This window comes from Dendrobium catenatum, unplaced genomic scaffold (genome assembly GCF_001605985.2).
Source record: "Dendrobium catenatum unplaced genomic scaffold, ASM160598v2 fragScaff_scaffold_121, whole genome shotgun sequence".
In the NCBI taxonomy this organism is placed as follows: Eukaryota; Viridiplantae; Streptophyta; class Magnoliopsida; order Asparagales; family Orchidaceae; genus Dendrobium; species Dendrobium catenatum.
In genome coordinates, this window is record NW_021318583.1 from 516,891 (window position 1) to 532,732 (window position 15,842).

The 15,842-nt window shown below is 36.9% G+C and overlaps 1 protein-coding gene across 1 annotated transcript in view; it reads left to right on the forward strand.

Moving 5' to 3' along the window:
* The window catches only part of LOC110103900 (ubinuclein-1), a 31,336-nt gene extending 15,833 nt beyond the window's left edge, over nucleotides 1-15,503 (forward strand). Inside the window, exons 2-6 of the mRNA XM_028697983.1 lie at nucleotides 10,101-10,226; nucleotides 10,397-10,537; nucleotides 14,341-14,388; nucleotides 14,687-14,773; nucleotides 15,072-15,503. Of these exons, the coding sequence (XP_028553816.1) occupies nucleotides 10,101-10,226; nucleotides 10,397-10,537; nucleotides 14,341-14,388; nucleotides 14,687-14,773; nucleotides 15,072-15,503 (834 nt within the window). The remainder of the gene's footprint in view (nucleotides 1-10,100; nucleotides 10,227-10,396; nucleotides 10,538-14,340; nucleotides 14,389-14,686; nucleotides 14,774-15,071) is intronic.
* The last annotated feature ends 339 nt before the right edge of the window (nucleotides 15,504-15,842 follow it).

The following is a 15,842-nucleotide window of genomic DNA, read 5'->3' on the forward strand; positions in this document are numbered from 1 at the left end:
TTCATCATTTTGCATGTGATTCAAGTTTGAGTTCTCTGTCAAGTTCAAACTTTAATCCAAGTTCGAACTTAATGTCATTGTGGCTCATATTCAAGCCCAAATCAAGCTTGTATCTATTTCATTAGAATACAAGTTGGATCATTACTAGTTATCTTTTCTTTTAGTATTCAAGTTCATTTAGAGCTCATATTTATTTAGATTTGAATTTACTTAAGTAATTTGTTGCAAGCCCAAGTTCTATTCATAGTCCACTACTGTCTTGCAAAGTTCAATTGCATGTTCAAATCAATGTGCAATCTCAATCCAAGTCCTCTGTAGTCTTGCTCGATTCAAGTTCTTGTCCTTTGCACCAAGTCCATTTGAGTTCAATCAAGTTCTTGCTTGAGTTCAAGCCCAAGCTCATGTTCAAGTTTAAGTTCAAATTAAGTCATTTGTTGCAAGTTCAAATGAGAATCCAAGTTCATATTCATTCAAATTCCAATAGTCCCCTGCAGTTCACTTGAGTTCGAGTCGTTTTCTTGTTTCGTTTGCACTTGAAGTTATTAGATTATTTAAGTTTGAATTAAGTCCATTTGATGCTCCAATCAATGTCCAAGTAAAGCTCAAAATTGTCCCAAGTACGAATTGCATTTACCCGAAATTTCGGCAGCCTTCCGGCGTCTCCCCTGTTTAGAGGAAAAACTACGGAAAACTGGGCCTCCCGCCACGCTAGAGAAAAGCGTGCACGGTAGGTGCCCTCGAACGAGGACACCGCGACCGTAACAATTTGTTCCCCACCACGCCAGAGAAAGGCGTGCATGGGTTTTCGGGCACCGGTTTAAAATAAGCAATTTTATAATTTACCCCGCCTCGCCGTAGGTGTCGCACCGGTTTCCCTTCCCACCACACTAGAGAAAAGCGTGCATGTCTTTAAGGGATTCGGCCAAAGGGGCAGCTTAGGAAGTGTCAGCTACAAGCAGAGAGGAGTCGGAGGCGGCATGGTGGAATTCGGGTTTGGTTCGTGAGGCTGAGAGGAGCAGTCGGGCAAGGAGGCTGTGGAGTGCGTCTAAGTAGGAAGAAAATTGCCTCTCTCTCTCACTCTCTCTCTCCCTCTTTCTCTCTCTCTCTCTCTCTCTCTCTCGGGATCAGAAGCAGCAAGGGGGCCGGCTTCCTGTTTTAGATCCGGTTGGGGGTTCAGTCGCAGGAAGGAGGGAGATCGGGAAGCAGAGACAGGATCCAGGCGCTGGCTTGAGATCGGCAGTGGGAGAGGAAGGAGGTCGCGGGATGAGAGGCTTCGGCAGAGAGCTTTCGCGTGTGTGGAGTGTTGTCCCGAAGGCTTCCTTCATTCGGTATTTAACGATGAGAACGGGGCAGCGATCGAGAGCTTCATATGGGAATCATGCGAGGAGACGCTAACGACGCCGAACTACAGTCCTTTTACGGGATTTCTGGCAATATTCGTGGATCCACCGGTCTCTCTCTCTTTCTCCTTTGGTTTCTTTTACATAGGTCAACAATATGGCTATTTATTTATAAATTATTGCCTTTATTAATGCTAATTTTATGTTCATAGACAATTGTTTTTATTATAAATGTGTTTGCTCATATATATGTTCAGGAACGTATTTATTTGATAGTTAAAAAAATTTGTTAGATAGGTTTATGAACATGCTCGATGTAATCATTTATTAGGAAGCTCGATAAAGCTCGTTTGTTAAGTTAATGAAAAGTAGAACTCTTTTATAGCTCGTTCATGTTTGTTTGTTTAAAGCTCGATAAGCACTAAACGAACGAACATGAACTGAACATGAACCGAACATGAACACCCATTAATTTAAATGAACCAAACATGAACACAAACATAAAGCTCGAACAACATGAACCAAACTTAAACAAGCTAATATTAAATGAACACAAACATGAACACTCACATACTCGGCTCGGCTCAGTTCGTTTGCAGCCCTACCCTTAGTGATGACAGTGCTCATGGCTTATGAGTTTTTATGTGATATGTCATTGCTATTTATTTTTGGAAATTGAAATTATATTTTAATGAAAAGAATATTGAGATTTGGGAAAGATAGAATTTTGAGTTGAACTATATTTCAAGTTGTTTTATTATTGAGATATTTTGATTTCACTTTATATCTTATGCTTTTTTTATGTTTTATATTATTCACTTATTAGTATATAAAAATTTATCATTTTATGTTTACGCAATCTTTTGATTTTGAGGCTTACGCCTCAAAACGGCTTGGGGCTTACGCCTTGCCTCACGAATGAAAAACTCCTTAATACCCGAATACGCAATTTTAAACATTGATCATACCTACATTTAATTTATGAGATGTGGAAAGTGAAAGAAATTATATACAGACATGAAAGAAAGTCACGTAATGAAGACTCAAATTTTTGGAGCATTGTTTATATCATTCTTGAGGATAGGTGGACCAAAAGCAACACACCTCTATATTGTTTGACACATTCATTAAATCCAAGGTACATTTGTATTCATCTTTTAAATTAATTTTAAATTTCTTTGTAAATGAATAAATAATTTTATATGCTTTGTATTATTTCAAGATATTCAAGTAAAGAATGGCTTCAAGAAAAATCTCAACGTGTCTCGCTACAAAAAGATTTAGAAGTGTCAAATATGAGAAATATATGCTTGAAATGATATTTCCCAAATGAGAAGGAGAGAAGAAAAATTAATATAGAACTTGCAAAGTTCTTTGGATATTTAGATGATTTTGGTGATCAAGAATCTTTGATTGATAGATGGAGGATGGATCCAAAAATGTGGTGGTTGATTCATGGAGCTTCAGCACTGCTTCTTCAAACCATAGCAATAAAACTTCTTGGTCAAGTATCATCGTCTTTCTGTTGTGAGAGAAATTGGAGCACATACTCATTTATTCAATCAATGAAGATGAATAAAATAACTCCACAATAGGATGAAGATTTAGTTTATGTGTATACAAATCTTCATCTTTTATCAAGGAAAATATCTGGTAGCATTAATCTCCCCCTCCTGTTGCCGTCAGCTGAAAGGACCCTCTGAAATAACTGCTGATCTGAAGGAACACTTTCCTCAAAATGGTGGCCACAAATTGGTACCCCTCACACTATTTGGAAGTTTAAAAGAGTGATCGTGAGCTCATTTGCTCCAATCCAGCATATACCCTTGCCTGAGTCCCAGAACTTAATCAAACCACAAGCACAGGAAGGAGGGAGATACTCGTAGTCAAACAACGAGGTGTATACGACCTCGTAAATCTCTATCTCTTGAAGTCTACACCTATGTATCTGTAGAATGTAGCGGTCACAGTGAATATAGTCGCTAGTCGGGCTCTGAACCTGTCCAACTGCAGAGACTCTCGGCCAATCGAAAAAAGTTGACTGTAACTGGCGATGGCTAAGAAGCCTTGATTATCCAACTAACTCGGCTATATCGACTACTTGCTCCAAAATGTCACAAGTACCCCAACAAAGTTGAGCAACAGAACTCTCCAGTGGGTTTTACCTCCCTACACATCATTATGAGACTGCTGACCCACCAACTAGGGTCCTCGAACTCTACCGATTTTGCATAACACTCTGGAAGCAGAAAGGAGCGGGCAAAGAAGTTGTGGAAGATGTCCCGGCCCCGTAACATGTTCTGATGCTGCTCAAACCTGTCTCGGACATCAACAACACCCTAGGTGATCTATCTATAATTAGCCTCCCAAATGGCGGACTCGCTGTGCTTGCCCGGAGGCAAATTGTCAGGTCTCTCCCAATGGAATATTTTCTTACGCAAAGAGAAAATGGAAATGCATCATAAATGATTATAATAATGACGACTGCGTGAAAGAAAGCTACAAAAGACCGTCGGCCGCATAACAACAAACGTGGTATGCTCTAGACGCGTATCGCTTTTGTACGTTTGTTGGGGGTCATTTGTTGATCCCTACGCATCAAACAACGCCAAAGGTAGAAAAAAAGAACGAATCAAACAACACATGCGTCAATGCGACACATTATTTGAAGAGTCAAATGATCTCTGATTGCCAATCAGACTACGTCGTTACAATCAGGATGTCGAGTTCACCTAAATGGGACCCCTCTCAGCTAAATCAGACGAGATCGGTTCAAAAGAATGATCGACATCCGAAATAGACAAGCGACGTCTCCCAAACGATGTTCTATCGTGAATCGGATTTCACCCTTACATCTGGAAAATCGCCAACACCTTAAAACTGCTATCAGCTTGTTCAGTTGGGATAGCCCGACAAATGACAAGAATCATGAAGCAGCGACGTGCAAAACACGAAAATTGGCACGACGTCACCCAAACGATGTCCAATCGCAAAACGAACTTCGAACATCGTCAATACAAAAAAATGAGAGATGATTTAATCAGTTAAAGCCGCACGAGAAGATTGCACGTGTCTCTAGGCAATACACACAATTCTAGGAAAAGCACTCACGACGTTGCCTAAAAGATGTACGATCACAAACAGACTGCACTATTGCATTCATAATGTTGTTAGTACTGAAAAAGCACTGCCCATTTGGTCAAAGATAGTCGTGTGAAGAAATTGGCTTGATTCCAAGTTGATTGTGCGTAATTTGAAGAAATACATGAAAATCGAGGCATTTTCTTTTGAAATCAATGTGCGACTGTCATTTTGAATTAATAATAATATTATTAATATTAATATTAATTTAAAAAAATCAGATGAAAAGTCAATGAAAAATCATAATCAATTAAATGCTTTTCCACATCTCTGTTGATATATTCTGCACTGAATCTCTATTAAATCCCTGAAAATCCGTTGAAATACACCTCGAACGCCGCTCGCCTCATTTGAACGCAATGCCTCGTTGTTAAATCGAGCAAAATGAAACCTTAAGCTCTTCTTCAGCTATGGGATTTCAAAAAGCAAATTATAAAACTCCTAATTCGTCTTCCCACTACCTCCCTGAGCATAACACCCCAAAGGCACAATCTTCCCTCCTTTCACTCTTCCATCCACAAGCAGCCACCTCCCTTTCATGTTCAGAGCTCCGTCCCTCTTCTCTGTCCACGTGAAGTCTGAAGCCTGCGAATCAGACATTCAAGCTCTTTTCCTATGCTTCTTTGTTTCCCAATCCAACTACTTCACGCAAAGTCCAAATACGTCACACACAAAGCCTTCAACCGAAATCCCACTTCTTCTTACACATCTCGATCCCTCTTCCCTCCTATGCCTACAACAGGGCCAAGCAGCCCTTGTAAGGAACAATTATTACGTCCTCCGACCGGACGCAGAGGAACGTCCGGTCGGAGGCCAAATCCCGCCAAAAAACGAGTTGCACCGAGGAAATACTGAGCAATACCAAACAATAACGAGGAATACCATCATTTGAAGACCCAATACCGAGTTATACTGAGCTAAATCGAGAAATACCTAGTTATACAAAAAGTTGTATCGAGTTTTTCCTAGAAAAACTCGGTACAACTCGGTATAACTCGGTATTGGTCTTCAAAGAGCGGTATTCCTCATTAATATCAAATAATACCTAGTTGTACCAAGCAAATACCGAGTTTTTTGGCAGGATTTTGCCTCAAACCGGACGTTCCTCTACGTCCTTACACCGGACCTAATAAAAGTTCCCTTGTAAGCCACTTCACTTAACATGCCGAGATCGTCAACCTCCCATCCGACCAGCTCTTCACAATAAGCCTACAATCTCCCTCTTCCTGCAGATCATTTGCTATCCATCCTCTCCCACACTCGCCTACAACCAGCCTTTGCGTGTAGCAACCACTCACAAGCTTAAGATATCTCCTCCTGCTCACGTGAACACCTTTCCATTATTGCTACTTTTCTTTATCTTATTTTATTTCTCTTTTTTTCTTAATCCTTATTATTTAGTGTCTGTTGGTAACTAAGTGATAAAGTTAGTATGAACACTATTCATATTTAAATAATTATCACTTTCTTTTTTTTTTCATTCAATTATTCACTTGTATTAGTTACTTTTATTATCTCATATAGCTAATTAGGATTCATTAATGCTATTAGCTATATTTATCATCATTGTTATATATGTATATATGAAGGTAAGATGAATTAAGAAGAAGATTAAAAAAAAAAAGAGAGAACTGAAATATAAATGGCAAAAAAAAAAGAGAGAAAGAGGGAAATTTTAGCTCTTGTGTATTTCCAATCATCGTCGTCGTCGTCATTGACATCAAGCCTCGTGAAGGTATAATTTCTAAACTCAAACCCTGCCCTCGGCGTTTGCAGCGAGCCAAAAAATCCCATATACACACTCTCGTGGCACGGTAGGAGGAAAGCCCTGTGCGACGCTTTTGGCAAGGCGGGTAGTTCCTGTACATGCTCTCGTAGCTTGGCGGTGAAAACCAATTGCGAGTCTTCAAAAAGGTACTCCGAAGACCCATACACGCTCTCATAGTATGGTGGGGTTGAAGAAATATGGCCACGGTGTCACCCGACACCTACCATACATGCTCTAGTAGCATGGCGGGATGACCCAGACTCTTGAAATTCATCATACGTGGAGATGCTAGAGTCTGCTTAAATTTTAACTGACGACGCACTAAAAATGAATAAATTTTGGTGGACTTGAGTTGAATTCAAACTGAATAGAGAACTGGAATTTAACTCAAATAATTTGAATTTGAACATGAACAAATGCAAAGAAACTAAACTAAGCAAAGAATTAAATGAATTTGAATTTGAACTAAATGAATGTGAGTTGGATGCACGGATTGGACTATAAGGATTTGAGTTTGAATGGCTGAACAAATGACTTGAATCAACTTTGAACAACAGAGGACTGAACATTTAAATGAACAGCGGAGAGTTGACTTGAAAATGATAAAATGCATAAACAAGATGAGAATGTAAATGACAAATGACAATGCTAGTCACTCAACTAAATATTAATGGATAAAGGATAGATGGATGAAAATATACTCTCAAAAGGGCATATAAGCAAGTATTGATGAGATTAAAATAATTCAAACTATTCAAACAAATCAATCTGCATGCAATGTTTAAATGAAGAATATGGCAACATGCCTACAGCCGATAGCATGAAATTTCTCACAAGTGTTGAAAGCCTTTATTCCAAATGAAATGTAAATGTCAAAGAAATAATGATTGCTGGGGGCATTATGCATATCATAAGTCACCATCGAGGATGAAAGACCAATGAGGCATGTAACAAGTCACATATGAATAGCAATAGGAGATTATGCGGTGATTTGCTCACTAACAGTGTAGAGGATGCATAATAAATGAAGTGGCATTCCTATGACATATGCTTATTAACATATGGACAAAGAATATTGATACCCATGAACTGTGAATAATGCACAAGGTGGCAATTTGTCAATCAATCTATACGATGAAGCTACAAGTTCGTCACAGACATAATAACATATTTACAAGTGATGATCCTCGATAGACAGTGAATATTGCAGTGTTCGAGAATCGATAATGATCAACATACAAGCACCTGCAATAGTATTCAGGAACACTGAAATACATGCGAGCTAATGCAGCAACTCGCTGATCAACCTACATAAGAAAATTGATAATAAATACAACAACACCTAGTGTACAATGTCAACATATAATGAATTGACGACAAAGGTGTGTTCGAAAAGTCCGATGAAAATGCCATCTTCACACAGTCAATGTCACTTAATTATAAGTGAATACGTCGTTCTCCTACCTTTAAAGATGTACGACGTGCAACAAGAGTAGATGTCTACGTACGGCTATAGATGACTCGTCGTTCGCTCAACATGACGTCTATGGGCCAACATATAAAGGCTATCATAAACACAAGCCTCTACGAGTTGTCGTAGAAGGCCCATCATACATCCAATAATATGCTCCCACACATGCACTACGATACACAAAAACACAAGAAAATGCATGTGTAATCGTACACCCGCATTTGCCCCGGCGAGCATGTTATGAGTAACACGTGACGTCTGCGCGAGTTAAGAAATGAAGTTAAGTTCAAGTCCAGTCCTTGATAAGACGGGAGTCGATACAACTTGAACCAATGAATTAATATATGGTCGCAACATTGAACAAGATATTTGATTTTATATGTTTATATTAGTCCTTTAAGGCCTATAAACAATGGAAATTCACTAATAAAAACATAAAGCCGACAATAAATTTGATCCTTTGTCAGCAATTAGACAAAGTCAACAATGTTCAATAGATAATTACATAAATGCCCTCCTAAACACCCACATGGGCCACGGCTAGCATGTTACAAGTACACACGTGACGTCTGAGGATGCTGGGTGGGTCAAGAAATGAACATAAGTTCGAGCCTAGGCCTTTTATACAAGTAGATGAGAGTTGACAAGAGTCAAACTATCAAACGAATATACGGTCACATTATCAACTGAGATATTTATTTTAATACGTTCATATTATGCCTTCAAGGTCTATAAGCAGTGAAAATTCACTAATAAAGGCTTGAAGTCCAAGAAGAGCTCGATCCTCTGTTAGAAGTAAACAGAGTCAGCAATGTTCAACTCATAAAATGAAATGCTCATAAATACACCGATGATGGTCGTGTTGAATGTAGATCTTAACCAGATGGATTAATTTCAAATATTCAAAATGTCACCCAAATACCAATGAAAGCTTAAAATTTTAAAAACTATCAAAATTCAAAATATTTAAAATTGAAATAAATCATTAACAACTTAAAGCAAAACTCATTCATCCTCCACAATAGTTTTTCGAGGTGGAAAAATTTGAAAATACACTTCAGCTCATAAAGAGGTAGTGTTTGGTCGTGAATATTACTAGGATTCATTCTCAAATAATCTCCTGCCAGTAAGGATGTGATACGTGTGCTCTAACCGATGATTTTGCCGCCAATGGCACTGTAGGTAAACGGTTATGATCGAAGCCCTCTGAACCGAGTAGTTTGCCGTTAATTGACACCACTAAATTGCGGTTATGGCCAAAGCCTATATGCTCCCCAATGCTACTAAATCCTTAAGATATAAATCAATATGATATAATTGATAGGGCACAAAACCCTCTATTAGCTAAGGTGGATTCAAATTTGTCCTCTTGGACAAGCATCCACCCTAGGTCCACAAGGTTTCCTTTGACGAAGAAACTCATGGTTGCTGACAAGGATCTTTCTGTCAGGTTGGGTTGACTACCTCCTATGAAAAGAAGGCCAGAGACCATGATGGCCCGGGACGCCTGAACCATGGGATCTTCATCGGGTCCATTTTTCATTCCCCCACCATCCACTTTAAGTACAAGATTGTGAAATTTTTAATTTTCAAATATTAACCAATGCTACTACTATACGCCAAATAGCCCATATTTCTATGTATGTGATTGATGACTTGCCTTAATCGAACATTCTCTCTCGATATCGAATGGGGTAATTAACTATAAGGGCTTGTGCCTATAGGAAATTGGAACTCAAATCATAAAGTCCTCGCAAAATAAGGGCAAAATCTCTGGTTAGTGTCTTATTTTAAACCCAATCTGCATTCTGAAAATTTACTCCGGAACTTAATATGTTAAAACCCTCTCCGAAGGCAAGGGGAGCCCGGGGTACGAATTTTCGAAGCCCACAGATATCAATCAATGATGATCTATGGTAAAAATGGAAATGAGCACTACCTTCAGGGCAAGCTAAATCCGAAGGAAGAGAATCACACTTGTTTATCCAATGTCATATGCAAGCTTAAATAAATCCCACATGCTTGGTTTGAAAATTTATGCAAAGTTTTTGTGGAGGTTGAAATTTATAGTAGCATTACATGCCATTTTATCTTTTTGCAGCGTAAATTTTCTTTGTCATACTTATTTATGTTAATGTCATTTTACTCACTGGGCATGATCAAGAAGACATCTTTGAGGTATAACATTACTTTCAAATGTTTTTCCGCTACAGAGTTAGGATGACTCTTACTTGGTTGGGGTCGAATTTGCCTTATAACAAAATTAGTGATAGATTGCATCCAAAATTTTAAACAAAATCATTAGATAATGATTGTTATCATTGTTTTTTTTAGGTTACCTTGTTTTGTAATTAATGTAGCAACTGATTACGTGCTGCAGAGAAACATGAGGGAGATGGTCGAATTAGGTCTTTCTGCAAAACAGCAGAAGGCTTACAAATTACAGCAAATTAAGAAGGAGGTTCATGAAATGATAAAATCACGTGTATCAGTTTTGAAGTCGAAGGTTGGCTTGTGTTTTTTTGTTATGGAATAGTGCTGTTATTTCCTATTGAAAAGCATATCAATGACACTCGAAAACTGTGAAACTTAGGAAGGAATCTATGTATCTTTTATTACACGTGGGGCCTTATTGCATGTTGTTGTATAAGCTAAATTTGCTCTTCAATTTAATAGGGGCATGATCAACTTAATGATTCAGCGGATGATTTTCAGAATGTTATTAGCACTGATGAGAGAAGAGCTTTAACAGGAAGATACAGTATGGATGTCGCTTTGGAAGAAAAGCTTTGTGATCTCTACGATTTATACGTTGAGGTACAGCAAATTTTGTAATATGTATTAGTATTGAATATATCAAGATTGAAGAATTTCTATTTCTCTCAATGTTGATTTATTTTCATTTCCCTTATCTTTATATATATATTGGAAATAAGAATGAAAATAAAGAAGAGTAAAAAATGAGATTGTATGACTGAATTTTATTTTCTTGAATTATATTAAAATGGAAGTTGTTCAAAAATATATAGAAAAAATAACTATTAAGGAAAGAAATAATTATAGAAACCAATCATTAATTTTAAATTCGGATTTAACAATACAAGAAAAATAAATGTTACTGTTGGTAATCTATATAACTGGATTGTTGTAGGTGAAAAGTTGTTATCCATTGATAGCTAGATTGCTGTAGATGGAAAGTTATTGTTTAAAAATTGTTGGATTGTTGTAAATGAGAAGATTGTGGCCTCAAATTTTTTCCACTTGACAGTTTAGTTCTTCTATCAATCTTTTTAACCGTATTCATTCATAAATATTAAATACCAAGTACCACTAACCTATTTTCAGCTTACACATTGTTTTTTACTTATATATGTAACCAAGTTTCTCCATGTATAAGTACAATAAGCAGAGGTGGATTGTCGGTCTGATGCACTGCACCCCAATCAACATTTGTGAAAATTTCAGTTTCATTGTTGAATGACTTTTTTTTTTCTAATGCCATTTCGAGGTACCTTAGAATTCCATTAATAAATATTCATATGATCTTCAGTAGTGTTATTCATGTGTTGGCTTACAAGACTAATAGGAAACCCCATATCAGAATTTTTTAGAGAGCTAGATGAGCTTGCCCACAAGACATTGAAGCCTACCTTTAAGAACAAAAATGTTGTTAGTGGTGATCCAAATTTTTCTTTTTGTTGGGTCCATTGGAGTTTCTACGAGTTCACATCCAAGAATTCTTGTTTCTTAAAGTAGATTAAGAATATACCTCCTATAGGAGATAATAGTATTGTTTTGATCATGCCATTTTTATATAAATAAAGTATTTTAAATTTTTGAAGTCTCTTACATCAGATTCTCTTGATCCTATCAGCTTTTCCTTAAAGTCGCCTATCAATACAATATCATCTGTATGCATACTTAGAAATGTCTTTTCTCTTTTCCGGTAGTGCTTGATAAAGAGTGTGATCAGTTTGACACTACCTGTAACCACAATTAATCAACATATTGGAGAATCTGCTAAACTAAGCATGAGGGATTGTCTGTCGCCATTTATTGAGTTTTTTTTAGTCTGCGTACCTTATTGATATTTCTCTAATTGTCTAGTACATGTGAGATTTCCATGTATTCTTTCTACTCAACGACCCCATTAATAACTATATTTGTAATTTCAATTTGATGTAAAACCACATACAAATTTACTGCAAGAGAGAACAAAACTCAAATTTTATTGAGTTTGGCAACTAGAGTGAGTTTCTTTATAGTCAATTCCATATGATTGATTATATGTTTTTGCAATAAATCGCACTTAAAATTTATCAATTCTCCTAGATATTTTATTTTTTATTGTAAAGATTAATTTTTATCCGACCAATTGTTTATCTAGAGAAAGTTGAGAAACTTCCCCCTTATCATTATAAGTGAAGTTTGTTTTTCTTTCTTCCGTTACAATTTTCTTCTACTCTATGGTTTGAAGAGCTTTTGAATTTTTTTTTAATATCTATTTTATTAAGAGAAGTGGCAAAAGCACGAAATCCAAGTGAAGGCCTTTCATAAGTCATAAAATCATTGATAGAGTTTGGGTGTTAATGCGATCAGATTGGAAGAGGGAGGGGATGTTTGTCTTTCCGTGCAGCCCTTGGTTCCGCAATACAGTAAGAATTTTCAGTCACCTCAAGGATGGCCACCTCAACCGGAACACGAGCATATCTTCACCTTGAGGACAAGGTGGATTTTCGGGAGGGGAGTATTGTTAGACCGGTCCAGCCGGTCCGCACGGAACCGGCCGAGTCGCAAAACAGGTGATTTGTTTCGCCTGGGCGGAGGCCGCGCACACCGCTTGCCTTGCGGGAGCCGAATAGGAAGCTTTTTTGGGGAAATTAAGAGGGGAATTTGAATGTAGGGACTGTTTAGGGATTTCCTTTTGATTTGTATGCATTAAATAGTTGTTTTTCCTAGGGTTTGGGCATCTTGAATTTGGGCTGAAATTTGAGATCTCTTAGATTTAGGTTTTCTTTGGGCTCTTGGCGTTGCCAGAGATTTGGGAGAGAACGATCCTCCTCTCGAATTGAGGATCAATTGTATCTTGCTATTTTATTCATCGACTAGTGGAATACAAGCTTTTCTTTGAGTTTTCTCTCAGATTTCCTTGTGGTTTTGCTATTTTTCTGCTGTAAACAGCAGATTTTTGCTGTTCTCCTGCTGTGGACAGAAGTTTTGCTGTGAATGTTCGCCGATTTTGGTTAGGTTACTTGCGAACTCAAGTATTTCCTATTAAATTGGTATCAGAGCAACGATTTGGGACCACCGGCGGCTGAATGGTTCAATCTATGATGTATACTATAGTTTGTGGATTTATTCTCTTCTAATTGGTGCCTGCTTTTTTTTTTTTTGGTTTCAGTCACTAGAAAGCAATGATCTTACAATAGTAAGGACCATGACGCCCACGAGAGCAAGTTCTGGCAAGTTATTGTTTTGTGAAGTCGTTTTTCTTTTTTGGTTTCAGTCTAGTAAGAACTTTTATAAATACACAAGTTATCCCAAACGAAGTTTTTGCAATGATCTTTCGTGCTATCTGTGAGCCCATGATGAGCAATCCCAAACGAAGTTTAAACAATCGGTGATTAATTTTAGAAAGCAAGAAGAAAGCTATCCCAAACGAAGTTTAAACAATCGGTAATTAATTTTATAAATACACATGTTATAATGACAAAAAAATTACAAATGCACTGTTTTTACTTTACTCTGGATATATCTAACCAAACAAGGGAAACAATTCTCTTACGTTTACTTTGCAGACAACCAAACAGCCTCAAAGTATTTGGAATGCACTACATTTACTTTACACTGCATTTACTTTACATTGCGTTTACTTTGCAGGCAACCAAACAGCCCCTAAAATAACTCAATTAAGATGGCTATGACGATCAATAAAGGAAAAAACCATCGAGTTTCATATGCATTTTTTTACTATATATTATCCACAAAAGCAACTAAGGCAGCATCAACGGTCGGTGGCTTGCAGTTGACAGTCGTGGCAAGTGATGGAGTGAGGCTGAGGTGGTGGCTAGCAACAGTTACCTGCAACTTGCGTGGCATTGACTTAAAATTTGCAGTATCTTTTGAAACTTTTTCAAATCTAACTATTTTCAAATATGCCAAAAATGAACTCAAGAGTGAATTCTAAATTACAATTGAATTATGTTACATTTGAAATTCATCCAACCAAATACTTGAATTCTCAGAATGCATGTATTTGAAATGTAGTACACTACAAATGCATCCAACCACAACCTTGTAAGCTTTTCATTCTTTATTTCCTATGCTTAATATCTAATTAAGTAATCATAAAATTTAATTCAATTTTATTTATATCTATTCAACTGTATTGATTCATTTTAGAAATACTATTATGGAACAACTAATTGGCAAGAAAGATGGCATTTTTTTTCAGTAGAGTGGAACCCATCTCTCTATGTATGTATATTGACTTCTATCTTGATTCAGTGTCCTTCTAAGCTGTTTGTTGGCTTAAAGATCATTCTTTTCTGTATTTGTTTCCTCCACATGCTTTAAATTATCATCTGCGCTTGTTGTCATATCTCTATTTTTCTCACCAGGGGATGGATGAAGAGAAGGGGCCTCTGAGCCGAAAACTTTATGTCGAGGTATTTCATGTCACCTAAATACTTTGCATCTATTTTGTTGGATTACATGAATGTCTTCTAACTAAAAATACTATAATTTTATGGCTGAATTATGAAACTCGCATTGATGGATGTCTTAATTTTTTTATTGCTGACATTTTCATTGCTCTGTATGTGTTTTCTGAAGGTTTCTTTATTTGTTTCCATTTTTTTTTTTTTTTCGGTTTACTTTTATTTTGCTTATGTATTTATATATTTATTATTTTCTACCCTATGCAACATGTTTTGAGTTATATACTTGCTTATTTCCGTATTTCAGTTTGCAGAGCTATGGCCTGCTGGTTACATGGATAATCTAGGAATCAAGGATGCAATATACAGGGCAAAGAAGCGCAGACAGCATAAGGTGTCACCACCATCTTTGTAAATGTTCTATTTAATTATAATTTTCTTTTAAGCAAATATAATCACACGTCGTAATGTTTGTAATTTGTAAATATCGGTGTTCATTATATCTCGATTAATTGTATCATGTTATTCATATGATTTGCTGTTAAATTTTGCCAGCATGTCCCATATTGAGCCAAATATAAACTTCTATTCCCCACATAGGCTTTTTCTTTTGATGTTTTTCAAGTACCAAGAATGATTCTTAAATATTCTTGCATATCTACCATTTTATGATCTCTTTGTTCTTAAATTAGCTTCAGGTTCGTAATAAAGAGAGGATTGAGAGGAAGAAGTTAGCATCAAAAGTGAAGTTACAGGAACCAACTCTGATCGCTCAAACACAAGCTGGTCAAGAAAGACATATGGTTCCTACATTCCGGGTTCCTCGTCCCCAGGACAAGCCAATTTCAAGCCTAAGCCCTTCAATACAAAACAAACTGAATGATCCAACTCCATTTCGGAGTGACACATATGGATCCAAACACCATGAAAAAGCTCGACGAATCAGCGCAGATATTATTTCAGATGTTGGAAGCAAAATAATTTCTACAGATATGAGAAAAAAGATGAAGATGCAGGCACCGCCTGAAAAGGTGAAGCATTACAATGGTACAAGCCTGAGTCTCCAACAATCCAAACCCAGTACTCAAATGCCTGCTTCTGCAACCTCAGTTCAACCGAGCTGATGATCATAGATTATGTATAGATTAAAAAAATGCTCTTTTTTTATGCTTCAGATGTCCTTTTTCACTTCAATTTTTTTTTTTTTTTTAATGCCATGGAATTCGAGTGAAAAGAAGAGGGTTTAGAAGCTTCTATCAACTGATCAATCCATCAAATAATTATTGAGAGTTCATTTCATTTCTTCCACTTATTCAAATTATTATATTTAATTCGTCGGCCAGAGAATGTCTCTTCGTTTGTCTAACCCAAATCGATTAATTTATTAAGCAAGCAAAATTTCAGACTCCTGAAGTCAGCAATTAGTTTCCGACTACTCTTGTTCGAAGCAAAAGTTTTGGATC